The following is a 27,825-nucleotide window of genomic DNA, read 5'->3' on the forward strand; positions in this document are numbered from 1 at the left end:
TATAGTGTAATAACACAATAAACATTATTGTCGGGGGAGAATAGTGTAATTGGCCTTGAACCAGTGAGGGAGAGGCAGCGACTAGCTATATGTGGCGACATCTCTTTTATATTGCCTGAACCCACCATACCAGCTTACCTGCTTGATGGGGTTCTGGAAGTTCTTCTACTCCCCTAGCCTGGCCTGGGGTCCACCAGGCTGTTGCTTTGAGCAGCCCGCAGGCCCACATACCCACCACAGCCCGGTTGGTCTGGCATTCCTTGGAGAAAACAATCTAGTTTTCTCTTGAAGATGTCCACAGTTCTTCCGGCAATATTTCTTATAGTCGCTGGGAGGACGTTGAACAGCCGCGAACCTCTGAAGTTTATACAGTGTTCTCTGATTGTGCCTATGGCACCTCTGCTCTTCACTGGTTCTATTCTGCATTTTCTTCCATATCATTCACTCCAGAATGTTTTTATTTTACTGTGTAGATTTGGGACCTGGCCCACCAGTATTTTCCATGTGTATATTATTTGGTATCTCTCTCATCTCCTTTGTAGTGAGTACATTTGGAGAGCTTTGAGACAATCCCAATAATTTAGGTGCTTTATCGCGTCTATGTGTGCCGTTTATTAGCTTAGTTTTAGAGTTATGGTGAAGAAAACATGTAGATACTTATTTATAATGTTTGTATATTGTGAATAAAAGCAAAAACAGTATGGTGGGAGGAGAATGTTAGCTAGTGAGATGATGTTGAGCTTGGAGTGGCAACGAGAGGCTGGCAGGCTGGAGGGGCGGCCACTCCTCGTTGCTTTTTGACTCACCACACCAACTCAGTGGTTCGTTATGGTGAACAAAACAGGCAGATACTTATATATAACCTGTGTATATAGTGTAATAACAGCAAAACTATTTGTTATTGTTATATGAACACAATAATTGAATCACTAATATGCGCACTTAATTTTGAGCATAGAGATGATTCACCCCTTTTATTATATAAATATATCATATTACAGTGGGGCCTCGACTTACTATTTTAATCCGTTCCCAGAGATGGGTCGTAAGTCGAAACAGTGTAAGTCGAAACAAATTTTCCCGTGAAAAATAATGGGAATTGAATTAATCTGTTCCACACCCCCAAAAATATTAACTTAAAAATACATTTTATACTGAATACAATCTTTTCTCTAACTACAATACAGTACATATGTTTATCTTACCTTTATCAAGGACTCTTGTTGTCATTGGAAGATGGTGAGGAGGGGGGGAGGGAAGGAGAAGAAGTGTTACTATTTGGAAGGAGAGTTCCCTTCCATTATAACATCAGGCAGTGATGACTTCCCTGGGGTACACTCTCTCCTATGTTTTACCTGCATACCACTAGGACCTAGTTGTGGTTCACTGCTTGTTTATCTCACTAAAAATGTGTCCATAGAGGTTGGTTTTCCCTTCGTTTTAACATTTGTCTGAAGTGATGCATCAGTGTCATTGAAAAGGTTAAGGCAACGGCCTACTGCAGCTTGATTTGACCGAGTCGTTTAAGCAAAAGTTTGCAGTTTTTCCCATGCTGCACACGTTTTCTTAATTTTTGAGGAAGGGACATTTTGTACTGCCTCTATGGTCATCCTCACAGGTGTTTTCATATGATGAACCATTCCACTGACTTTCTTGGGACCAATGGCGTGATATATAATAATTACTTTTATGTTCAAAAACAAAAAATCATCAAAATAACGAAATTTCTTACAAGCGTAATCATCAATAAGCAGGTAGCTCTGGTAAACTGAGGCAGGTCAGCCCGTGTCACCAGGAACCAGGCGCTCGGTCGACCCGAATGTGTATCAACGAAGATTGTTAGTCGACGACACGATCGTAAGTGGAGTCTTATTTTCCGACCAAATTTACACCGTAATTCGAAAAAATCGTAAGTCAGGGCAATCGTAAGCCGAGATGTGACTGTACACACTCTTAATAATATTACTACAAAAAAAAATAAGAAAAAATCAAAGACATTGAAATAATTAGGTAATATCATTATGGCAACTGCTGCCTGACTGCTGTGGCAGAGATGACCACCTCTGACGCTTGCTCTGTCAACGTCTACATTTTGCCAGATTTTCTCGGCCTATTGGGGCCAAAATATACCAACTACGATTTTTTTTTCCTTGTGCTCAGGGAACACAAATGAACATTTTTCGAAGACAAAAAAAAATTAGAATTTTTTTTCTTGCTCACAGGGGTGTAAAGGTCCTCAGGACTCCTTAGCCGCTTAAGGTTTAGAAGTGATATTTAATGGAGTGAAACAAATTTTAAGATGGATTTCAATTAACCCTTGTGTGGCTCCGGGCTATTTATCATTTGTCACCCAAAGGCGCATACCAAAAAAAAATATATATATATTTTTTCTTCTAAACCTGTTAATTTGTGTTCTCTGATCTTGGGAAAAATAATAAAAAATCATAAGTGGCATTTATTTTCCGCTATAGGGTGAGGAAGTCTGGCAAAAAAACAGGCGCTGACTCAGCGTGCGTCCCAGATGGTCTGTTGCTCGCCAGCTGTCAGGCAGGAGTGGCCACAAAGAGATAATTACCTAATTATTTCAATGTCTCTGATTGATTTTTCTTTGTTTTTTGTTGTAATATTATTCAATAGTGTGTAGTGTGATATATTTATATAATAAAATGAGTGAATCATCGCTGTACTCAAAAATATGGTGTGCATATTGTTGATTCAATTATTATGTTCATCAAGCAGTGAACAAATACTTTGTCAGTTATTACACTATATACACAGGTTACATATAAGTATCTGCATGTTTTATTCACCATAACAAACCACTAAGTTGCTATTATGAGTCAAAAAACAACAAGGAGTGACTGCCACTCACCAGCCAGCCACTCGCTGCCACTCACTCCCTCAACACCTCACTTGCCCACATTCTCCTCCCACCATACTGTTTTTGTTTTTATTCATTATATACAGACATTATATATAAATATCTACATTTGTGTTCACCATAACGAACCACTAAGTTGGCATGCTGAGTGGCAGTGGAAGCCCGCCACTGGCTGCTACTTCCTCCCTCACTCAATTCACCTGACTCACCCACATTCTCCTCCCACAATACTGTTTTTGCTTTTATTCACTATATACAGACGTTATATACAAGTATCTACATGTTTTGTTCACCACAACTGTACAACTAAGTTGATATAGTTAGTTCAGGCACTAAGAGACGTCGCTACACACAGTCAGGTGGCGGCTGCTTCCCTCACACATTCAAGGTCAGACGCACTAAAATTTCACCCCCAACAATACTGTTTGTGGTGTTATTACCCAATATACAGATGTTACATATAAGTATCTACATGTTTTGTTCACCATAACTGTTCAACTAAGCCAGTATAATGCCCAAAGAGCATAGTGGCCACCCCTACCAACATGACAAATCATGCAGATGTTGCCACACCCATCCCCAAAATGGCTTCTCCCTCACACTCCTTTTGCTGTTATTACACTGTATATACACGTTATATATAAGTATCTACATTTGTGTTCACCCATAACGAACCACTAAGTTGGTATGCTGAGTGGCAGTGGTAGCCTACCACTGGCTGCCACTCCTTTCCTCTCTCACCTCACCAGACTCGCCTCCATTCTCCTCCCACCATCCTGTTTTTGCTTTTATATACAGACGTTATATATAAGTATCTGCAAGTTTTGTTTACCATAGTGAACAACTAAGCTGGAATAGTGAGTCCAGACAGTAAAAGGTGGTCACACAGAGTCAGCAGACAACGTTACCTCCCTCCCCACCAAGATTACTCCTCCCACTACAGCACTAATTATCACAACTATCCTGATCATTTTTATCCCAGTCTGGGATCTTTTGTAATAATATCATCGCTAAATAATAGCATGAACATGTATATTATGGCATTTTTAGGCGATGCTGTGGTCACAAGCTGAACAGCAGTGCTGTGAGCCCATGCTGCATGCGACAGGCTTAGTAGCATACTCAATACTGAGGCCCCTCACACCCGGGAATTTGGCCCACGATTTTTTTTTAAATGACGTCTGTTTACAAGAGCCCTGATGAAGGTGTGGTGAACCCCATGTATCCGCGGGCCGTTTAAATCTTGCGTAGTACTCCAATACATCATATGATGTGGAGCGCAAATCACTACAAGTCACTGAACACATCATATGATGTGTTGCGCACTTAAAAATGTTAATGCTTGGGCCGCTAAGAGTCATAATGGCTTTAACACTCACAGGTGCAACAAAAAAAAAATTCAAAAAAATTCTTTCGTCTTATAACAGTGTTCATTTGTGTTCCCTGATCACGGAAAAAATTGTAGGTGGCATATTTTAGCCGCAATAGGGTAGGGAAATCTGGCAAAAAGGGGCATTGACAGAGCCTTCGCCAGACGAGGTCTACTCCGCCCGAGCTGTCAGGCAGCAGTTGGCACAAATATATTATTACCTAATTATTTAAATGTCTCTTATTGATTTTTACTTTGCTTTTTTTTGCAGTAATATTATTCAATAGTGTGTGTTGTGACTGTATTTATATAATAAATTGTATGAACCATCATTGCACTCAAAATTATGGTGTGCATATTAGTGATTCAATTATTATGTTCATAAAACAATAAACAAATAATTTTGCTGTTATTATACTATATACACAGGTTATATATTAATATCTGCATGTTTTGCTCACCATAACGAACCATGAAGTTGGTATTATGAGTCAAATGGAACGAGGACTGACCGCCAAACACCAGCCAGCCACTCACTGCCACTCCCTCCCTCAACAACACCTCACTCGCCCTCATTCTCCTTCCACAATACTGTTTTGCATTTATTCCCTATACACAGATGTTATATATAAGTATTTACATGTTTTCTTCACCATAACTGTACATCTAAGCTTGTATGGTGAGTAAAGGCACAAAGACATAGCTACTCACACAGTCAGCTGGTAGCGGCTACTCTCAAGGCCAGACGCACTAATATTTCTCTTCCAACAATAATATTTATAGTGTTATTACGCTATATACACATATTATATATAAGTATCTACCTGTTTTATTCACCATACCTGTATAAATAAGCTGGTATGGTACCCAAAGACCATAGTGGCCACCAGTAAACAACATGACAAGTCGTGCAGACGACGCACCTCCCTCGCCAAAATGGCGGCTCCCAACCTACTCTTATTGCTGTTATTACACTATATACACACGTTATATATATGTATCTACATTTGTGTTCACCATAGTGAACCACTAAGCTGGTATGGGAAGTGCAGTCAATAAAAGGTGGCCACACACAGTCAGAAAACGACGCCACCACCCTCCCTCCCACAGCATTACTCCTACGTCCATGAAGCACAGCGCTAAATATCACCACAATCCTGCTATCAGAATCCGGGTCAGTTTTATCACAGTCAGGGGTCTTCTGTAATACTATCATCGCTACATAATAGCAGGAACATATATATTTTGACATTTTTAGGCGATGCTGTAGTCACAAGCTGAACAGCAGTGCTGTGCGCTCATGGTGCATGTGTCAGCCTTGGTGGCTCGCTCAATAAATAGCTCACACACCCAGGAATGTTTGCCATGATTTTTTTTCTAGGTTGTGTCTCTCAACTTTCGGTTGTGGCTGTACTATAGCTGCCCCTATCCCACGCGGCGTGTTTAAATTAAGAATTAACCCTTTAACTGCGCAACGCGCCTGCAGGCCCAGGCTTCGGGTGCACAACGTGCCTCCAGATGTTTTTATTTTTCACGTTCCATTCAAAACTCCCGCGGCTACATGGGGTTCACATCAGCTTCTTCAGGGCTCTTGTAAACAGACGCCATCTTAAAAAAAAATCATGGTCCACATTGCCGGGTGTCAAAGCCTCAGTAGCGAGTGAGCAACCAAGGCTGGCGCTCGCATCATGAGTGCACAGCAGTGCTGTTCAGCGTGTGACTCCAGCATCACCTAATATTGTCAAAATATATATATAATCTGTTTTATTTAGCCATGATAGTATTATAGAAGAGCCCGAGTGTGATAATGACTGGGTACAATGTTCAAATATTAGTGATTCAATGCTGTTCACGATGTTCACAGCGCTAGCAACAGCACCAGAGCATTATTTCGTCCATCTAGGAATCTTCAAACAACTTTTTAGGTTCCTTTTCAAAATAAACTTGTGGTCAATTATTCATTTACAGGTATTAGTGACCAGGATTGTGGTTATAATGAGCGTTGTGCGTAGGAAGGAGGAATTTTGGTGAGGGAGGGAGGAAGGGAGAGAATTGAGGTAGCCTCACTGTGTGGCAGTAACTCTTGTTTTGCTCACCGTACTAGCTTCGTGGTTCGCTATGGGGAACACACATGTACATGGGTATATACAGTGTGTGTTAATAGTGTAATAACAGCACCAGGAGTATGTTGTGAGGAGCTATTTTGGTGAGGGAGGTGATGTTGTAATTGTGGCGTCGTCTGCTGTGTGATTTGTCATGCAGTGTATGGTGGCCACTGTACTGTTTGGACAACACCAGCTTACTTGCATAGTTCTGGTAAATAAAACATGTAGATAGGTATATATATAACATGTGTAAATCGTGTAATAAATACAATAACAGTATGGTGGGAGGAGCAATGTTGGAGAGTAAGATGTTGGAGTGAGGGAGGGCTGGCTGAGTGTGGCTGCTCACACTCGCGGTGTTCTGAATATGTTGATGGTGAATGTATATAGTGTGTGACAGTGTATAGTCTGTAAATAGAATATATATAAATTAGCATGATACATGCCAAATATGTGCAACATATGTGTACACAAGTGTCATGCACGTAACACAGTGTTCTCAGACAGTACGGATGTTTTACTGCCATAATATAGTGTACGTGTTCATTATACAGTGGTACCTCGGAACACGAGTGTCCCTGTACGCGAGTTTTTCGGAATACGAGCCGGATTTCCTCGGAAAATGTGTTTCGGAAGGCAAGGGTTACCTCGGAATGTGAGTTTGTTGATACGTGTTCAGGCCGACCTAGCGCGTGGTGGTACGGCGATCGTCGCCCCTCCGCCCCTCAGTTTACCATTGTCTCCCGCCCAGTGACTATCCCTCCTGAATTCTTCACAAGGATTTACAGTTTTATGTCGGTTTTTTGGCCATTTGAGCATAAAAGTTGTTATTATATATCTTGCCATGGGTCTCAAGAAAGCCATTGACAAGGTTCAACCTATGAAAATCGTCTTAGGTCAATCAATCGTCTGTCGTCAGACTCGGTTGAGTGCACGCTACGCTCCTCACTCTAAGCTGTATTTCAGCCCTCAAACTACCGCCAGATGATGTAGACCGCCACCCACAGACAGCTAAGTACATGGAGTCCAAGTGTGTATAAAATGTGTGAACCATCGCTATACTGTATTCAAAATTAAGGTGTGCATATTAATGAATCAATTATTATGTTCATAAAACAATAAACAAATAGTTTTGCTGTTATTATAATATATACACAGGTTATATATAAGTATCTGCATGTTTAAGTCACCATAACGAACCACTAAGTTGGAATGGTGAGTCAAAAAGCAACAAGGAGTGGCCACCACACACTAGCCAGCCAGCCACTGGCCGCCACTCCCTTCCTCACCTCATCACTCGTCAACATACTCCTCCAACCATACTGTTTTTGCTTTTATTCACTATATACAGACTCTATAAGTATCTACATGTTTTGTTCTCCATAACTGTACATCTAAGCTGGTATGATGAGTTCAGGCAATATAAGACGTAGCTACACACACAGTCAGCTGGTGGCTTCCTCCCTCACTGGTTCAAGGCCAGATGTACTAGTATTTCTCCTCCAACAATACTGTTTGTGGTGTTATTACACTATATACACACATTATATATAAGAATCTATATGTTTTATTCACCATAACTGTACAAATAAGCTGGTATGGTGCCCAAAGATTATAGTGACCACCAGTACACAACATGACATGTCATGCAGACACCGCCACCTATCTCACCAAAATTGGCTTCTCCCAGCATACTACTATTGCTGTTATTACACTCTATATACATGTTATATATAAGTATCTACATTTGTGTTCACCATAGCGAACCACTAAGCTGGTATGGTAAGTCCAATCAATAAAAGGTGGCCACACAGAGTCAGAAGACGACACCACCTTCCTCCCTCCCTCAGCACTACTCCCCCCACCATAGAGCACAGCGCTAAATATCACCACATTCCTGCTATTATCAGACTCCTGTTCATTTTCATCACAGTCAGGGGTCTTCTCTAATACTATCATCACTAAATAATATCAGGTTCATATATATTGTTACATTTTTAGGCAATGCTGTGTTCACAAGCTGAACAGCAGTGCTGTTAGCTCATGCTGCATGCGGCAGCCTTGGTTGCTCGCTCAGTACTGAGCCTCTCTCACCCAGATATGTTATTCACGATTTTTTTCAAGTTCTCTTCTCTTTACTATCGGCCTTGGCTAGACTATAGCTGCCTCTATCCCTCACGAGGTATTTAAAATCATGCGGTAGACCCCTCAATTGTATATGCATGTATTGTGAGATTTCGGGACAGTTACTCTCATTGTATATGTATGTATTGCGTGGATTAAGGAAATCACCACCATCATCAAAATATACACTGCTGGTTCAGCACCACCTGGTTTGCTACCCTTATAGCAACTTAGTTCATTGGCATATTAGGGCCCTTGTGGCATATCTGGAGGCCCTTATGGAACTTCAAGGCCCTTATACTACTTCATGTCTCTTATAGTTTAAGTGGTTGGGCACTATTTCTTCACTCCATCTTAATATCCAGGTTCCCTGTTCTATTCTCAAATCCCATTCAGGTGCTATATAGCCATTCCTTACATAATATTCCCCCCATAACAACCATATATAAAAATTTTGGGAAAGAACACTGAAACTTCACTTAAGCTCCTAAGCCTCATACTGTGCAACTGAAGTGAAAGAAAATAATCAGCTCAGGGAAAAAACATAATATACTGAATGAAGGAGATCTCACCGAAACACTTGCTCTGGTTAGTAGCTCTGTCAATGAACACCTTGGAGGAGATCACATTTCCAAAAGGAAGGAACATCTGCATCAGTTCAGCATCACCGAACTCCTGCGGCAGGTGGTAGATGAAAAGGTTGCAGCCCTCAGGTCCCGAGATTGAACAGCCTGCCAAAGTGAGCAAATTAAATTCAGACTGCAAAAGAGAGAGCCAGTCTAGATAGGGAACAGTGGAGGAACATGATGGATTAAGTATAAGAATGACAAAATTATTTAACTGTTAGATGATAATACAGATTTAAAAGTTTCATTCATGAAGAAGGAAAACTGATTAGAAAGTGTCACTATAGGTTATGGTGACAAACCAGCTAAGTTATTTTAAAGATAGTTAGAGAAATATTTAGTTTTAATAATATGACATTTTATGAATTACACTGTCGCAAGTATAGTTAATTTTCATAGATTTTAGTTTACCAAACATTTAATTACAAGTAATGAAAGGATATACAGTACCATGTACAATCTATATTGTTAAGCAGATATTTTAGGAATAAAAGTTAAGGGCACACTTTTGGGGGGTTGGGATACATAATTGTACAGTAACAGGAAAACAAATTAAGAAGATCAGAAAACAGGAAACAAAGACCACAAGTAAATTGAAGTTGGGTGTATAAAAATAAATTTATATAGTATGCCCATTTTCTTTTATTTTTTACACACAGACTGATGGGCTGCTTCATGACACAATGATTGTATCTTGGAAGGATTGTAATTGAAGATTCCAATGATAAAATTTTGGTTCGAGTATAGTGTAGTAAGAAAAACTGAATGTAAAGCAAGCTTATATTAGCTGATGAAGTGAAACAAAATTTTATCCTCTTGATCAATCTGATGATAGAGAACTAATAACAATGTATAAATTGCAATAATCAAAAGATAAATTTCAAGTTAAACACCAGCATTTTTTATTTATTTGAAATTCAACTAAATTTCACTACTTATATACCTAATTAATAAGTTAACATACAGAAAATTTCTAAAACTTAATACAGACGGTTCAGTGGAAAACAATAAGCATATATATTTTTTTTATGTGAAGTTTTTATGTAAGATCACCAGTGAATTAACAAGAACATTAAACATGAAGCAATTCATCTGTACCAATACTGCACTAGAGAAACTGTATAATGGCAGATTTAATGTCAATATACATTATGAAGTTAGAGTTTCAATGTAAGGGAAGTGGTACTTTTTGGAAATAATGTGTAATATCTTTGTTAACTGACAATGAACAATTGAAACTGTATTGGTTTGAAAGGGAAAAAACATTCAAAACTCCCACCAGTGCAGTGGGCAGGTTTTGCACATGCGCAGTGTATGGTTACAGTGTGAGAATGCTCCCTTCTAAAATTATGTAAATAAAGACCCATGAAGGCAAACAGAGAGTCCCAAGTACATTCTGTGACTGGTAAACATGTTAAAAAATCAGTTTTAAATGTTGGAAATCAGTTATGAGCTACAGAAAGAAATAAGTTGGGGATACAACTTGAACAGGAAATATTAGAACACTGGCGGTTGAAGAAAACGTGTGCCGGCGATTTGTGGATTTTGATGTTGGGCATGTAGCAGGTGGGATCTCTGTGTTGTCATTCAATACATCAGGATCTCCGCTCAATCATTTGAAGCTACATGTAGAAACACTGCTCAACATACTGGTGGTTCTATTCGTATGGTAGTTAGGTAATTACCTAAGTGTAGTTACAGGATGAGAGCTATGCTCGTGGTGTCCCATCTTCCTAGCACTCATTATTTAAAAAGCAAAAGGAAATATGAAAAGTACATGGAAAGCCATCTCTAACATCCTAGGATCTAAACAACAATCACATAACGAGCAGATAAAACTCTCCAAGGATGGTTACACACTTAAGACAGACTTAAAAATGGCAACTGAATTTAATAGCTTCTTTTCATCAATTGGTGCTAACCTTGCCAGAAAAAAACCAACTGACCCAGACACATGTGATGGTGTCTCGTGACATACAGATGACAGAAGTGCTAAGAAATGCCAGGAAATTGCAGTGATGAAGAAGGCAAACTTTGGTCAATAAGACAAGACCTCTCTAAGGAAGACAGAGAATAGCTGAAAACAAACCTCGATGAAGTAAAATGTCTAAATGGGAACAGAAATGAAGAAGAAAACAATTCTTCTCTCTGGAGAGCCCCTTCGGCTCCCCGGAGCTATACCGGGCTGATGTGTATATATTAGACCGTGGCAACAATCAATCGAAGGAGTTCTAAGCCTACCAGGGACCAGAGTCAGAACCTGGCCCCCTCAAGAGAAGAACGAGGAGCAATGGCCTATAGACATCCCCGTCGTGTAATTGGAAGCAGTCTTTGTCTGCCATCTACCAGGTCAAGCACCCAGAAAGGTAGGAATTTCAAAACAAACTATTGCTGGTCAAAAAATTGCAAACCGAAAGCCGAACTAGCAAACAGAACTCCCCAATCAAAACAAGGAAACAAACATGACGTCACCACAACCGCCGCGCATCTGTCTGCACAACCTCCCCCTCCCCAGGAGGAGGATGGGGGGTTCCAGACCTCCACGCCGGCAACTCTCCTCAGTTCAAGAGGCTCTTGTGTTAGTGACGGTCAATCGCTCTGGCTCCACTCTTTGCGCAGTGCTGCAGTGCGGTGTTGTTGCTCTGTGTTGGTGGTGTGTGAGCCTTGTCTTGTGAGTAACACAGGAGTACTGGGGCTGCATGCACTTAGGGCTACCTTCCCTAGGTGCCCTGTAAGTACTGCCTTTGTGGCTTCAGGGTTATCTTCCATTTAACTTCCATGAGCCGTTCAGGGGCAATTACCTCCATGTGGTTCTGTCACTGCTCGGTGATTGCCCGCCCTTGGGGGATCAGTTGGGGAGGGCCTTTCTCCTGTTTTTTTTTCTTGGGTAGGAGGTAGTTTCGTTGCTGGCTGGGGCACGAGGAACTGTGCAGCTGTCTGATATACACATAGCGACCGGTTCTGTTCACCTGGAGACGTTGTGCCTTAGTGGGGTTTTTCTTTTGTTTTTATTTTGATTTGCCTGGTGGGGGTCTGCCTGGTGGGGGTCTGCCTAGTGTGGCGGTAGGACCACTTGTAGGATTTTGGTGGCCCTCCACTCAGCTTTTAGTTGTTTGCTTGGTAGCTCTGGGATAACCTGTTAGCAGTACCTTGCCTGGGCTTTCTTTAGCAGTCAGCCTAAGGGCCCTGGAAACCTTCTTTGGGGCTCAGTGGTCCAATGGAGGAGACCTCTCAGTCCCACCTCGCCTTGTGTGAATTTGAAGATTGCTCTGTCCCCTTGTCTCAGGGTGACACTCACCTTCTGCCTTCGCCTTGCTGCCTGTTGGGGTCAGTGACACCTCTGACCTGTAGTCCTGCGAGTGGTGTTCTTTGCTTGTACTCCATTCACCCAGTCCACTGAGACTGATAATTGAGTGCAGGCAGCTTTAGCGCTGCATGCGAGGTTTAGGTTGCTGCAACGTGTGAGGTTGGTTGCCTTTGCGGATACCCTTCAGCTGCCCTACTGAATTATACTGCTAGTGAGACTCGGCGGCTTTGGGGATTGCCCCTTCTGGATCGGTGGCGGAGGCATTCGAGCCGGGTCCTCCTGCTGGAGCTTTTGGGCCACGCCAGCGAGGCCCCGTTCATCCCTACTTTTCCAGTGGACTCTGCTTTTTCTCAAGAGGCAGAGGAGTTGGAGGACGGCTCGGCCCCGGGTCTTGACGTGGAGGATTCCGGGGCTATTGAGGAGTTGACTTGGGGGGCCCCTGGCCCAATTTGTCCCTGCTTAGATGTTTGGTACCCTCGGTGCGGGGTTTGTTGTTACAGGGGGAGACGTTTCCTATCCCCTCCCTGTATGATTTTGTTATGAGTTCGACTCCTCCCTGGGTTCGGTTCCAAGTTCCCTTGGGTTCTTTGATTCCCTCCTTCTGGAGGTTTTTGGCTTCCTGCATCCCACAGAGGAAGGTGTAGGAGGCCCTTGCAGCTTACCTCCTGCGAGACCTGGATTACGCCTTGATAATGAAGCCTTCTTCTTATGAGTTTGGCTCCCCTTTTTCCGTTTTGGGTGCATTACAACGTGCCGGAGTCTTCCTGGCTGGTAGACTGCCTTTTCTTTCGTTGGGGGCTTGGCATTCGTCCTGTTGGACTGCGCACTGGAATTGCAAGAATTGACTACGGTTGTTCAGATTTCCTGGGGGGGCAAGTTGGAGCACCTCAATGCGTGCTTGTTCACCCCCATCCTTCCTTATGATGTTGGCCAGGAGCGGCTTCACATGCAAGTTCCCTCCTTTTCGGCATCCCTGGTGGCCAAGGATTTGGGCGGCCAAGAATTTGGGCAGCCAAGGATTTGGACGCCCGTGAACACTTGGCTTTGGTCTTGCATTTCTTTTCCCTACAGGAGCTGTCGTCGGACTGGCTCGTGGTGGGTGTGAAGGAGCTGGGTTCCGGGCCAGTGTCTGGTGTGCTTGCTGCGGCAGCTCGGATGCTGGCTGCCTTGTTGAAGTTGTACGCTCCGTTTCTGAGGGAAGCAGTGGCTTCCCTCAGAAAATATAGGGAGGTGGCCTCCCTATATTTTTGGAATCGTTTTGGACCCTTTTGGAATAGTTTTTCATCCCCTTTTGTCCGTTGCTGATTGCAAAGTCTGCGTGGTGCATTTTCTGCAGGCAGCTTCGTCTAGTTGACGTCCTACATTGAACTTGTAGGTTCTCCGGGAGGGGGCTGTGGAGGTCCTGCCCGGAAGGGTCGCACCAGGTCTCTGGGTTCCTTCAGTCGTTATAAGCCAGTAGTGACAGATTTGGGACTGGCCCTCCTGCAGAATCGTTGGCTCAGTGATGGCTCGTGAGTTTCAGTCGGGCTCTCGTAGGGGTTGTCGGACCTTTCACGGTTTGCTCTGTTAGCAGGGTGATGGGGGGAGGCTCCCTCTTTTTGTTCTCGCCTGGTCCCATGATTTGTGGGCAATTCGGGTACATTTCTTCCGTCCTGTGGTGGCATTGCTTCTTTCCTTCTCCTTTGGAGGGACTGGGGCTTGCAGGGCGGGCCTCTGTCCCTGCGCTCTGTCAGGTCTTCCTGGAGTGGGTTTCCTGCCTGTCTTCAGTTCTGAGAGGGGACTAGGCAGATCTGCTATTCATACTGGACCTGTCCTGTATGATCCCATGGGTCTTTTGCCCCTCTGTTCAGACGACCATTCTCTCTCGGGTCTGGCTGCGTTTGGCGCCTGGATGGTGTCTCTGGACCTCCGGGTTGCGTATTAGCACGTCCCGATTCATCTGGTGTTCAGGGACTGGCTCGGTTTTGTCGTGGAATAACACTTTCCGCTTTCTTCGCCTTTCTTCCAGTTGGATCTGGCACTTCGCACGTCCAGATGCCTTAACCAGGTCATGGTGATGCTTTTGATTCTGGCTTACCTCTAGAATTGGCTGGTGTGGGCTCCTAGCCAATCCACATGTCTGCTCGCCAGGGAATTAGTTCCTTACCAGCTCACCGGGTTTGTGTTCTTGGTATACTGGAAGTCCCAATTGGTTCCCTCTCAGGTTTGGACTGGGCTGGGTTTTCTGTAGGACTCTTAGACTGCTTCCTTGTCTCTCCTTCTGGCAGCATTGTTGCGGCTGCGGTCCTGCTTATGACTGTTTTTGGAGGGCACCCGGGTCACACATCGGTTGTTTGGGCGGCGGTATGGGTCCTGATCTTGGCTGTGCTGGTCTACCCATCAGGTCGGATGTGGCTTTGGGGGATGTTCTGTTTCTTCGGGGGCGTCCCTTCCGCTGCTCTCATGATCGCTGTGTACGAATCCCGAGAGCCTTGCGTCGGCTGCTGCGTTGCCGGCTTCCTCTGAGGTTTTTTCGGGGTCCTATGCCCTGATGCCTCCTCAAGCCCTCGCTTGATGTGTTCACAGATGCCTCGTCTCTCAGCTGGGGATTTGTGACCAGTGCTCACCAGGCCAGCCAGAGTCGGTGGGGTCCGTCCTTCCATTGGGCTCACAGCACAGCACAGGAGTTTGCGGTGGTGTGACATTTGCTTCAGAGGGTTCATGTTGTTCGTTGAGCAATGTTCTGGCTCCATTCAGACTTCTTATCGATGGTTCATTGTCTGAATCGCAGGGGTTTGATGTGGTCCTTAGCTCTTTGGGGCTGGTCGCTTCAGGTGACTCATTTGCTGAGTTCTCAGGGTTTGGCTCTCCTGGTGGTTCTCGTTCAGGGGGTCTCAGACGTACTGGCGGATGGCCTGTCTCAGTTCATTCCCCTTGGACAGTCGACACAGACTCATTCAGTTGGCTCTGCCGGACGTATGGGCACCTAGAAGTAGACCTCCTCGCATCGACTTGGTTGAGACATCTTCCAGTGTATGTGGCACCCTTCCCAGACTGCGAGGCCGTCGGGGTCGATTCCTTTCGGCTGGATTGGTCGAGCTGGGGTTACCTGTACCTCTTCCCACCAGTTCGGTTGTTGCTCCGGGTCCTGGTTAACTCAGAGAGACTTACTAGGGTTGAGAAGTCCTGTTGGCTCTTTGGTGGTCAGCCCAGCTCTGGTTTCAGAAACTTCTTGCTCGATGTCCGAACCCGAGGGTCTTCCCGCGGCTCCACCTCTTTCAGTAGATTGGTCCATTCCGATACATGGCTGGTTCGATCTCCTCTGCTTCTCGCGTCTGGTCTTTTTGATGAGGGGGTTTATCACCACTTGTATGGTTATCAGGTGGCTTAGTTTGTGTCCCACCTGCGAATTTCGTTTCGACAGCAGTATGAGATTTCCTGCCGGTCTTTTCAGCACTTGTATCTTCGTAGGTTGTCTTCATTTTCTAGTCCTTTCTCTCTTGGTTGTTTCTGGACCGTTTTCTTACACCAGATACTGTTGCCTTGTTTCGGGTGGTGCTGGCGGAGCCGCTGCAGCTTGCATTTGGAGTGGATGTAATGTCTGCTCCATTCCACAAGCTTTCTCTGGTGTTGTTGTCACCTCCGGCCTGCTCATGCGCCGCTTGAGCTGTCCCGGTCATTGCACCGGGTACTCTCTTCTCCCTTCTCCTCGGTTTGGGGTGGCCCTCTCGGTTCAGGACTGTTTTTCTACTTTTTTTTTTTCTTTTCTTCCACTAAGTTAATACCAACTTAGTAGTTCATTATGGTGAACCAAAACATGCAGATACTTATTTATAACCTGTGTATATAGTGTAATAACCGACAAAGTATTTGTTCACTGTTTGAGGAACATAATAATTGAATCAACAATATGCACTCCATAATTTTGAGTACAGCGATGATTCACACATTTTATTATACTGTATAAATATATCACACTACACACTATTGAATAATATTTCAGCAAAAAACAAAGAAAAATCAATCAGAGACATTGAAATAATTAGGTAATTATCTCTTTGTGGCCACCCCTGCCTGACAGCTGGTGCAGAGCAGAACGTCTGGGACGCATGATGAGTCAGCGTCTGATTTTTGCCAAACTTCCCTGCCCTATAGCGGGCAAAATATGCCACTTATGATTTTTTTATTATTTTTCCTATGATCAGAGAACACAAATTAACAGGTTTAAAAGAAAAAATAACTTTTTTTTTTGTTATGCACCTGTGGGTGACAATGGCCAAATAACCCTGAGCAACACAAGGGTTAATAGAGATGAAATTTGAAGAAAATATTTGAAATGAGGTCGCATTCCCAAGGGGCTTCTCAGTTTGGAGACATGACAGGAAAACTAGAAAGGGGAAGGAGTGGCTGTGCTGGTGAAAGAACACATGAAGGTAAGAGAGTTAATAATTGACAACCCTTGAGAAGTTGGCTTAATGGCATTGCAGGTCTGGAATCAGGATGATAAACTGATAATTGTAAATGCCTGCAGCCCACCAGCAAGCAACACATGGACAAAGGAGGAACTGGATGACAAATGAGAGAGCCTCATAATGGTCCTGAGAGATAGTATAGTAAAAGCAGATAAAGATAAATCACGATTGTTGGTATTATGGGATTTCAACTTGAAAGCAATAGACTGGGAGGCCTATGATGCAAAAACAGGGGCCATTTGGACAGGCAGATTTGTAAACCTCATTCTGAAGACTTTCATGTATCAAAACATCAAGCAGGCCACAAAAATGAGTTAAGGGGATGTTCCATCAATACTAGAAATAATTTTCACCAGGAAACAAGAAGAGATATTTGACATTCAGTACCTCCCTCTCTTGGGAAAGAGTGATCATATCCTGTTGGAAATTAAATATGCTTTGCAATATAATCTCAAAGAGAATGGAAACATTAAAACAGTTGATACACTCTATTTCAAGAGAGGACACTATGGGGAACTTAGAATGTTTTAATGAGTTTAGTTGACAAGATTTACGAACATAAGAACATAAGAATGAAGGTAACTGCAGAAGGCCTATTGGCCCATACGAGGCAGCTCCTATTTACGTCCACCCAATCTCATCCATACATGGCTAACCTATGCTTGAAACAATCGAGTGATCATACTTCTATTATGTTATGCAGTAATTGGTTCCACAAATACAAATACAAATATTTATTCAGGAAAAGTACATACATAGAAGGTGAGATACAAAATGTTGATGGATTTATAGATAGAGCTAGTACATACAATGCCTAAAGCCACTATTACGCAAAGCATTTCAGGCAAAAGAAACACTAAGACTAAAACTTAATACTAATTGAGATTAAAGTATAAATTGTGTTGAGAAAAAAAATAAAATAAAAAAAAGGGGGGGGGGAGGAACATGGTAGAAAAAATAGCAAAAATACAATTTGGTCAACAAACAGCATTGTTTAAAATAGACATGGGTTGACATTTTGGGGGTGAGGTAGATTACATGGAGTTAATTAGGTAGTACTTAGTTTTTATCTTAAACTGGTTGGGAGAGGTACAGTCTTTAACATGATTGGGAAGGTCATTCCACATTCTGGGTCCCTTGATTTGTAAAGCATTTCTAGTTTGATTAAGTCATACTCTTGGAATATCAAATAGGTATTTGTTTCTGGTGTGGTGCTCATGGGATCTGTTACAACCCTCTAGGAAGCTTTTAAGGTCAAGATTGACATGTGTCCCAGGAAATTCAGCTTGTGGTCAATGAGAATGCCAAGGAATTGCCATCTACTTTGTTACAAACTTGGGTATTGTTTATTCTGAGATTTATTTGATTTGAGGATTTATTGCCAAACAAAATATTGAAAGTTTTGTCAATATTGAGGGTGAGTTTGTTGGTAGTTAGCCAGTGATGGACTTTATTTAGCTCAGTATTCACTGTGACATTTAGAGTAAGGGGGTCAGGACTGGAGTAAATGAAGGTCGTATCATCAGCAAATAGAATTGGTTTGAGATGTTGGGAGGCATTTGGAAGGTCATTAATGTAGATTAGAAAGAGGCGAGGGCCAAGTATGCTGCCCTGGGGAATACCAATGTTGATGGGTAGGGTGGGAGAAATTGAATTATTCACAAACATACTGGAGCCTGTCAGTAAGGTAAGACTTAAGGTATTGCAAGGAGTGACCTCTGACTCCATAATGCTGTAATTTAAGAAGGTTTTGATGGTTGACAGTGTCAAAAGCCTTACGCAGCTCCACAAATAACCCAACAGGGAAGTCATATTTATCAAGAGCTGCATGTATCAAGTTATTCATACTAATAAGTGCATTGTTAGTGCTATTTTGGTTCTGAAGCCATATTGACAGGAGCTAAGTATATTGAGTTTGGCTAGATAAGAGTAAAGCTGCTTGTAGATTAGTTTTTCAAATATTTTTTGACATATTTAGGAACTTTGAGAAAGGTATAGGAAACAAATGTAAAACAGATTCAGACCTTTTCTATCAACTATTAATATCAAGCTGAATGTAAAGGAGATTGAGACTGTTCTCAATCCAGAGATTGAGAAAAGGGAACAGAACTACTGAAAATAAAAAAAGAAATGTGTGAAATGCTAGATGAACAGTTCCAAAGTGTGTTTGTATAAAATAAGGATTTGAGAGAGCCGGACCAAATACCAATTCCAGGAGCTAGCTATAGAATACATTGAGACGAAGTGAAAAAATTATTCATGTGGGCTAGGAAGAAATAAAGTGGTTGGACCTGATGGAGTTTCACCTTGGGTACTGCCAAAATGTGCAACTGAGCTGAGCATTCTACTCCAATTCAAATTCCAGACATCCTTAGGCATAGACCTTTCCACAAATTATGTGTAAAAGACTTACAGAACTCTAATAGAAAATGAGACCTAGGGTTTTTTTGGAAAGTAAGCTGTCACTAGTGGAACACATAAGGAAGTAACATTTCCTTTGAAGAGGAAGCTCCTGTGTAACAAATTCTCTAACTTTTTATGATAGAGTCACAAATACTACAGGAAAGAGGTGGTTGGGTTGACTGTCTATCTGGACCTAAAAAAAAAAAGGCTTTTGACAGAGTCCCACACAAGAGGCTTTTCTGGAAACTGGAACATGCTAGAGGAGTGACAGGAAGACTCCTGACATGGATGAAAAATTTTCTAACTGACACACAGATGAGGGCAGTACTCAGAGACAATGTATCTGACTGAAGAAGTGTTACTAGCAAAGTACCACAGGATTCAGTTCTTGCATCAGTATTGTTCATCATTTACATAAATGATCTACCAGAAGAAATACAGTACAGAATTATATGAACATGTTTGTGTTTAATACTAAGATACTGGGGAGGATAGGAGACACAAACTATTGAAATGCCTTTCAAATTGATGTAGATAAAATAAATGCTTGGAGCAACAAGTGGCAAAGGGAATTCAATGTGAATAAATGCCATGTTATGGAATGTAGAATCAGAGGAAATAGACCACACACATCTTACAAATTAAGTGGAAAAGACTTACAGAACTCTAATAGAAAATGAGACCTGGGGGTGGGGGGTGGATAGTAAGCTGTCGCCAGAGGAACACATAAAGAACATTGTAAGAGGAGAAAATGTGTCCCTTTCCAACTTCAGACTTGCTTTGAATTATATGGATGTGAAATATTAAAGAAACTGTTCATGACTTTCATGATACCAAAATTGGAATATGCAGCAGATGTATGGTGCCCAAATCTCAAGATGCAAATAAATAAACTAGAAAAGGTGCAACGGCATGCTACAAAATGCCTTTCAGAACTGAAAAACAAGAATTACAAGGAGAGAATGGAGGCATTAAACAAGCCAAAACTTGAAGATAGAAGGAAAAAGAGGAGATATGATCACCACTTACAAATTAGTAACAGGAATGGACCAAATTGACAAAAAGGAATTCCTGAAACCAGCAACTTCACGAACAAGAAGACACTGATTCAAGTTAAGGAAACAATGGTGCCAAAAAAGTATTTGAAAATTTTCTTTTGCAAAGTTGAAGATGTTTGGAACAAGTCAAGTGAAAAGGTGGTGGAGGTCAAAATCGTTAGTAGTTTCACAGAGTTATACGTCAAAGAGTACTGGGAAGATAGGACACCACAAGCGTAGCTCTCATCCAGTAACTACACTTAGGTAATTACATATTACTACATATCTCACCAGCAGCTATCCTAACTCTCTACTCCTTTTATCAGTCAGCCAAACAGACATTATATGTCGGAAAATCCGACACCATTTAATAATCATACAGATAATAGCTGTATTACCAACAAGTTACCCATAGAAAACGTAACTTGTAGTGGAATTACCATCTAAAGAAAACGGGATATCATCACCACATACCATTATAATTCACCAGCTATTCTGCTGGGAATTATTCTTAAATACATTAGTCTTTGGACTTTACCATCATAAAAACATCTTATATAAATTAACTTAATTATCAATATTAAAGTAGAGTAAATGTGACCCTTCTATCACTTTTTGAAATCTGGACAAAGTAAGCCAGGCGTCAGAGTGAGGAAGGAGGGCAGCCATTGTTTATACGAGACCAGAGGCTCACACGGGAGCAAATTCGGCTCCTGTTAAATTTACTTGGACGTAGTGTTATGGAAGCCAAAGGTGTACCATTGTCAACACGATGTCTACAATTCAAGTTAAGTCTATCCGAAACCCGTTTATCATTCATTTATGGCCATTAATGTCAGGATATAGGGTGACCCGGTTAGATCGCGAAATAGCCTCAAACTAAAGGTAATTAAGCCAGGTCTTCATGTTCCATGTACTGTTTTCTCTGATATACTTGTCATATATAGGATTCTGGCTTCACAGCTAGCGCACTTTTGACAGGTCAAGACGAGGATGCAAGATTTTGTGCACCAGTTACTGGGTGATATGGAAGCTACCTCAAAGAGGATAATTTGGTGTCTACACTCTAGTTATACCTGGTGGACTAACCTGCTGTACTATAAGAGAAGGAACCTCATCAATGTATGTAGCTATTACTGTAATTTGATTGGCTGCATATGTGTAATATAAACCCCCCCTAATGTGTAGAGGATCGATTTGTGAGATTATGAGATTATTGCAGAAATACAGTCCACTTATCATTATACAAATTGCTATCGAAGTATACAAATTAACGTAAATATAAATTCATATAAATTAAATAAATATAAATCTCACAGGTCGGTTCCCACATTATTTGGTCATCTTCGAACCGGATGACGGATTATTTGATCCTTTGAACCCACATTTGGTCATCTTAGTACCGGATGAACCAGTTAACCAAACCAGTGGATTCATTAAATATACTAGTGCAGTGTTATTTAAACAAAGGCCAGCAGTCAAGACGGCAGCCTAGCCTCGAGGGAGCTCAGGAGCCTCCCTCAGCCCAGTTCAGCTTCGTCAGCGGTTTCATGCACACCCACAGATATTTGGTGGCGTGTTATTTCGTGAAATGACAGCGCTAATATAGAAGCCAGCCAATTAGTGACTGTCGCAAGATTGTTCACGGATTTCGTGGTGTTACATTTCGCGAGAGATTATCTACGAATTTTGTGGACTTTATTTCGCGAGGTCACTAATAATATTTAATACTTCTAGATAATATTAGAAGTTTCATAGAGGCTAATTAAGAGGCTATTAACAATAATTGTGTATATTATTTCTCCAAAATAGAGAATTATTTCATATATATTGCACTAGTGATCACAGTATAATATTTACTAATTGCCAACCCACAACAGGGTAGGATAAAACCATTGACTAGTTGAACTATTATCGTTCATCCTAGTCCCATTATTACAATAGTCAGTTGTACTATATTGAACAACTTAACACCATTAATGAATGGTCCAGACCCTATTTTGGGTGTAATTTTTATCAACTCGAGTTGAGTTGTGTATATATAATAATTTACTTATGATCATTACACCTTTGAGTGATTAATTAGTGTCTCTACCATCCTAGGGTGATATAGAAGAGCTAACCTAAAGGTACTTCCAGACACTGGTTTATCACTCAAATCATTAGTGTGGATGATTGTATATATATAATGTGTATTAATTTTAAGTGCTAACCTCTAGTAGAGGTAGGATTATTGCCTAGTGAGTGCATTTTACCCTAGGCTACCATTAGTACTTGCTCACAATTTATGAGCCAGTGGTGCCCAATTAACAAGTCACCATGACTAATCCACAGAAAGCAAAGCGTGCTTTAATATCAAGCAAACGCCAACTAACAAGAGATCTCAACCAATATGAACAGTTGTTATATGAGCCTGTAATTAATTATCATCGGTTGAAAATACCACTGTTGCAGATTCAAACCCAATTGCATATATTGAAAGCAAATAGGAAATCTTACCAAAATCAGGTCCACGACGACGACGACATAGTAGTTGAAGATGTGGAACCATTCCTGTCTGACCTAGCACAATATGAAGAAGAAACTCAAGGCAGGTTGGAACATTTACACAGGATAATTGAATCAGAACAAATAGCAAGTACATCAAATAAAGTAGATAATGTTATGGATGATCTGGATCTTTTTGAGAATAAATGTAAAGCCAGATTAGATCCTTTAATCAACAAGGATAAAGCTTCACCCAGTAAAGCTTCACCTACTACAGCTTCACCCAATAATATACCACCAGAAATTAAGCAGTTTTCAGACAATTTATCCACAGTCTCTGTGGTTTCTGAAAACCCAATACCTGAGGCTACTAAGTTAACATGCCTCCAAGCTAGAGGTGAAGCTGAACCAGTAGTAGAAAATGTAAATGAAAATAGCGACAGCACTAATTTCCCAGTCCAGCTTCCTAGGAATAATGCTGGCAATGAGAAAACTGTCATACATCTAGTACTACAATTGCTGGATTTACCTCAACCTGATCAGACTGCTGACTCATTACAATCCTTCAGCATGGAGTTTGAGTCACTACTAAGAATATTCAGTCTTAAGGTTGATATAACTACTAGTGAATGGATGACCAAAGTAGTCCTTCAACGAAAATTGTCCAGCGATATACTAGATGAATTATATGCACATCAACATAACACCATCCTGACAGTACAGGACATCACTGAAGGTTTACATTCCATCATAAACAAACGACGAGCAAATGAGGAAGTTAAAGCCTCTTGCAAGCCTTCAGAAATAGAAAATAATAGTCAATTAAAGGGTAAAACAACCACCCCAAATAAACATCAACCAATTACTCAAACATCAAGTTGCAGAAAATCTGACAATGCAGCAGCATCCTCCAAGCCTACTGTTACTAGTTCACCCAAACCGGTAACTTCCAAACGTGCAGTAGGCTGGGGGACATGTATGTTCTGCAAAAAGAAACATTCAACATACCGTTGTGCTAATTATCCAACCAGAGACACTCGTATTGAGCGACTCCAGGAATTAGGGAGATGTTCGAGGTGTCTCAAGTCACACAACATAGACTATTGTGATACCCAATTCAACACCTGTAACAGGTGTAGAAGAGGTAGGCACCATGCAGCACTGTGCAAATATACGAAATTAACGTATTCAAGACCCAAGGTGGAAGATAGCATTCCCACCACAGTACAGTACTGCAAGGTGCAACAAACAAAGAGTGTCCAATCGGCAAAGTCTAAAGGTAATACGACTTTGCCTACTGCCCAAATTACCATCCTGAATAAGAGGGCCAAGGTCCATACCCGTGGGTTGTTTGACCAAGGATCCCAGAGAACATATATCACCAAAAAGTTGGCAGATGAATTACAATTAAGGCCTGTAGCCCAGATGTCATTCAACATCTCAGGGTTTGTAACAGATGCAGGACCTCAAGTCTACCAGGTGGTACAACCATCAGTACGTTTAGGCAGGTACGTCTGTCGAGTACAAGCCATTGTGGTGGACAAAATACCAGTAGACCTACAAGTTCAAGGTCTGAGAGCAACAGCCAAATTCCTGAGAAATAGAGGAATAAAATTGGCAGATAATATTAAGTCTGATCACCTCACTGACTTCGGTCTCCTTGTTGGGACAGACTATTGCCATCGATTCATCGGTAGCCCTACTAAATATCAGGGTATAACCATGTTAAACTCTGCAGGAGGTAAATTACTCTCAGGCCCAGTATCAAGCCTGAGGAGACCTATGCCTGCAGATAAACAATACCAGTAGAAACCTAAATTTGTCAGCTGATTATATTTCTCCAGTAGCATTATACTAAGGAGATTACAGCTGACTATACCAACAGAGCTTGATGTTAGTATCATCATTTAAAGCTGAAGATGAGTTCATGAGGCCTCAGTGGCAAATCAGTGAACAGTAGCCTAAAACAGCTACAAGTCACTGCGACCAATGTCACTGAACCCACTGCAGTCTCAGAACCATACTTTACTTTAATGATGAGCTATTCAATCTTCTGAATCAATTAACTAAATTAAACCCCAATAAATTTGATGACTGATTTGATACATTTATTATTTAATCAAGATGTATTCCATGGGCCTCAGTGTTTATATATCAGTGACCAGTTACCTGAACAAACTTCAAGTTATATCTAATGTCACTGATCTCACTGCAGTCCCTGAATCATACTTGACTGTAGTACTTGATCACATCCAGTCTTCTGGGTTAAATAATATGTAATAAGGCTTGAATATTAGCCTTTCAAGAGTTGACAGGGAAATGAAATCGCATTAGACTTCTAACCCCTGCAACTCTAGTACGGGACATCCGTCCTGTACGAACAGACGCACAAATGTGTGATTACTAACTACTAACATCAAATTAATCTAATAATTCGAAGGAGGAGTATCGGTGTTCGTCTGTTCTAATTAGGACTTCGACCCGTGAGCAGCCCCTGGGGAATTATGTCGGAAAATCCGACACCATTTAATAATCATACAGATAATAGCTGTATTACCAACAAGTTACCCATAGAAAACGTAACTTGTAGTGGAATTACCATCTAAAGAAAACGGGATATCATCACCACATACCATTATAATTCACCAGCTATTCTGCTGGGAATTATTCTTAAATACATTAGTCTTTGGACTTTACCATCATAAAAACATCTTATATAAATTAACTTAATTATCATTATTAAAGTAGAGTAAATGTGACCCTTCTATCACTTTTTGAAATCTGGACAAAGTAAGCCAGGCGTCAGAGTGAGGAAGGAGGGCAGCCATTGTTTATACGAGACCAGAGGCTCACACGGGAGCAAATTCGGCTCCTGTTAAATTTACTTGGACGTAGTGTTATGGAAGCCAAAGGTGTACCATTGTCAACACGATGTCTACAATTCAAGTTAAGTCTATCCGAAACCCGTTTATCATTCATTTATGGCCATTAATGTCAGGATATAGGGTGACCCGGTTAGATCGCGAAATAGCCTCAAACTAAAGGTAATTAAGCCAGGTCTTCATGTTCCATGTACTGTTTTCTCTGATATACTTGTCATATATAGGATTCTGGCTTCACAGCTAGCGCACTTTTGACAGGTCAAGACGAGGATGCAAGATTTTGTGCACCAGTTACTGGGTGATATGGAAGCTACCTCAAAGAGGATAATTTGGTGTCTACACTCTAGTTATACCTGGTGGACTAACCTGCTGTACTATAAGAGAAGGAACCTCATCAATGTATGTAGCTATTACTGTAATTTGATTGGCTGCATATGTGTAATATAAACCCCCCCTAATGTGTAGAGGATCGATTTGTGAGATTATGAGATTATTGCAGAAATACAGTCCACTTATCATTATACAAATTGCTATCGAAGTATACAAATTAACGTAAATATAAATTCATATAAATTAAATAAATATAAATCTCACAGGTCGGTTCCCACATTATATCCATAATTCAATCACTTAAAACCAAAGATAGAAACATTTGTGAAATACCATCTATGGTATATAATAGGTTTTTAAGGTTTTAAGACAATCTAAATATGGTTTTGAAATGATCAAAAGATTAGCCGATGCAGTTAAATGCTGACAAATGTAAGGTTTTGAGGCTAGAAAAGATGACAGAATTACAAGATACGAGCTAGATGGTGTTGAGATTACGAGGTCGGATTGCAAAAGGGACTTGGGAGTTATGATTAGTAAGAATTTAAAACCAAAAAATCAATGCATAAATGTTTGTAATAATGTAAACAGGACACTGGGATTTATTAATCGAAGCATTAGTAATAAGACACCTGTTGTTCTTCAGTTATATCTTGCTCTGGTTAGGCCCCATTTAGATTATGCAGTTCAATTTTGGTCACCATACTATAGAATGGATATAAATTCACTAGAACGCGTCCAGTGTAGGATGACAAAGTTAATCCCCTTAATTAGAAACCTGTCATATGAGGAAAGATTGACAAAGCTTAAATTACATTCTGTAGAAAGGTGAAGAATTAGGGGTGACATGATAAAGGTGAACAAGTGGATGAATGGCCACAACAAAGGTGATATTAATAGGGGTATTAAAACTATTAACACAAGACAGAACACAAAACAATGGGTATAAATTGGGTAGGTTTAGATTTAGGAAAGACCTGGGTAAATACTGGTTTGGGAACATGGTTGTGAATTTGTGGAACCAACTACCATGTTACGTAATAGAAGTAGGATCCCTTGATTGTTTCAAGCGTAGGAGACACACACACACACACACACCTGGAAACATTCTTGTATCAACATGTTAAACAAGCTACGAGGATGAGGGAAGGGGACGTTCCCTCCATGCTAGATTTGATATTTACCAGGAAGGAGGAAGAGATACTTGACATTCAGTACCTTCCTCCCTTGGGTAAAAGTGACCATGTCTTTTTGGGAATAAAGTATGCAATGCGTTATAAGCTGGAAGAAAATAAGGAGGTTGAAGCAGTTGAAAAACCAGACTTCAGGAGAGGACATTATGGTGACCTTAGAAATTTTTTTAGCTAGTATAATTGGACAGACTTGATGCTAGGCAAGGAAGTGAATGAGATGTATGTCAAGTTTTGTGAAATATATGATAAAGGCACAAAAAAATTTATACCAAAACAGAGATGCAGAACTAGGAAACAGGATTGGTTCAATAGAAATTGCGAGAGGGCTAGAGACCAAAAGACACAAAAATGGAATCAATACAGGAAGAGGCCAAACCCCCAAACATACCAGCGATACAAAGATGCGAGAAACAACTACACGGCAGTGAGGAGAGAGGCAGAAAGAAATTTTGAAAAAGGGATTGCAGACAAATGTAAAACAGAACCAGGTCTATTCTATAAATTCATAAACAACAAATTGCAGGTAAAGGATAATATTCAGAGGTTGAAAATGGGAAATAGATTCACGGAAGATGAAAAGGAAATGTGTGAAACACTAAACGAAAAGTTCCAAAGTGTGTTTGTACAAAA

At 41.2% G+C, this 27,825-nt stretch overlaps 1 protein-coding gene across 25 annotated transcripts in view; it reads right to left on the reverse strand.

Moving 5' to 3' along the window:
- The window catches only part of LOC123760896 (CUGBP Elav-like family member 4), a 1,099,894-nt gene that overhangs the window by 42,132 nt on the left and 1,029,937 nt on the right, over positions 1-27,825 (reverse strand). For all 25 annotated transcript variants that reach the window (XR_011229373.1, XM_069329176.1, XM_069329220.1 and 22 more), the window contains one exon: positions 9,052-9,210. Coding sequence is in view for 24 of the 25 variants with exons in the window: in XM_069329176.1 (XP_069185277.1) it covers positions 9,052-9,210 (159 nt within the window). In the remaining variant the exon portion in view is untranslated. The remainder of the gene's footprint in view (positions 1-9,051; positions 9,211-27,825) is intronic.

The sequence above is a fragment of the Procambarus clarkii genome, chromosome 3 (genome assembly GCF_040958095.1).
Source record: "Procambarus clarkii isolate CNS0578487 chromosome 3, FALCON_Pclarkii_2.0, whole genome shotgun sequence".
In the NCBI taxonomy this organism is placed as follows: Eukaryota; Metazoa; Arthropoda; class Malacostraca; order Decapoda; family Cambaridae; genus Procambarus; species Procambarus clarkii.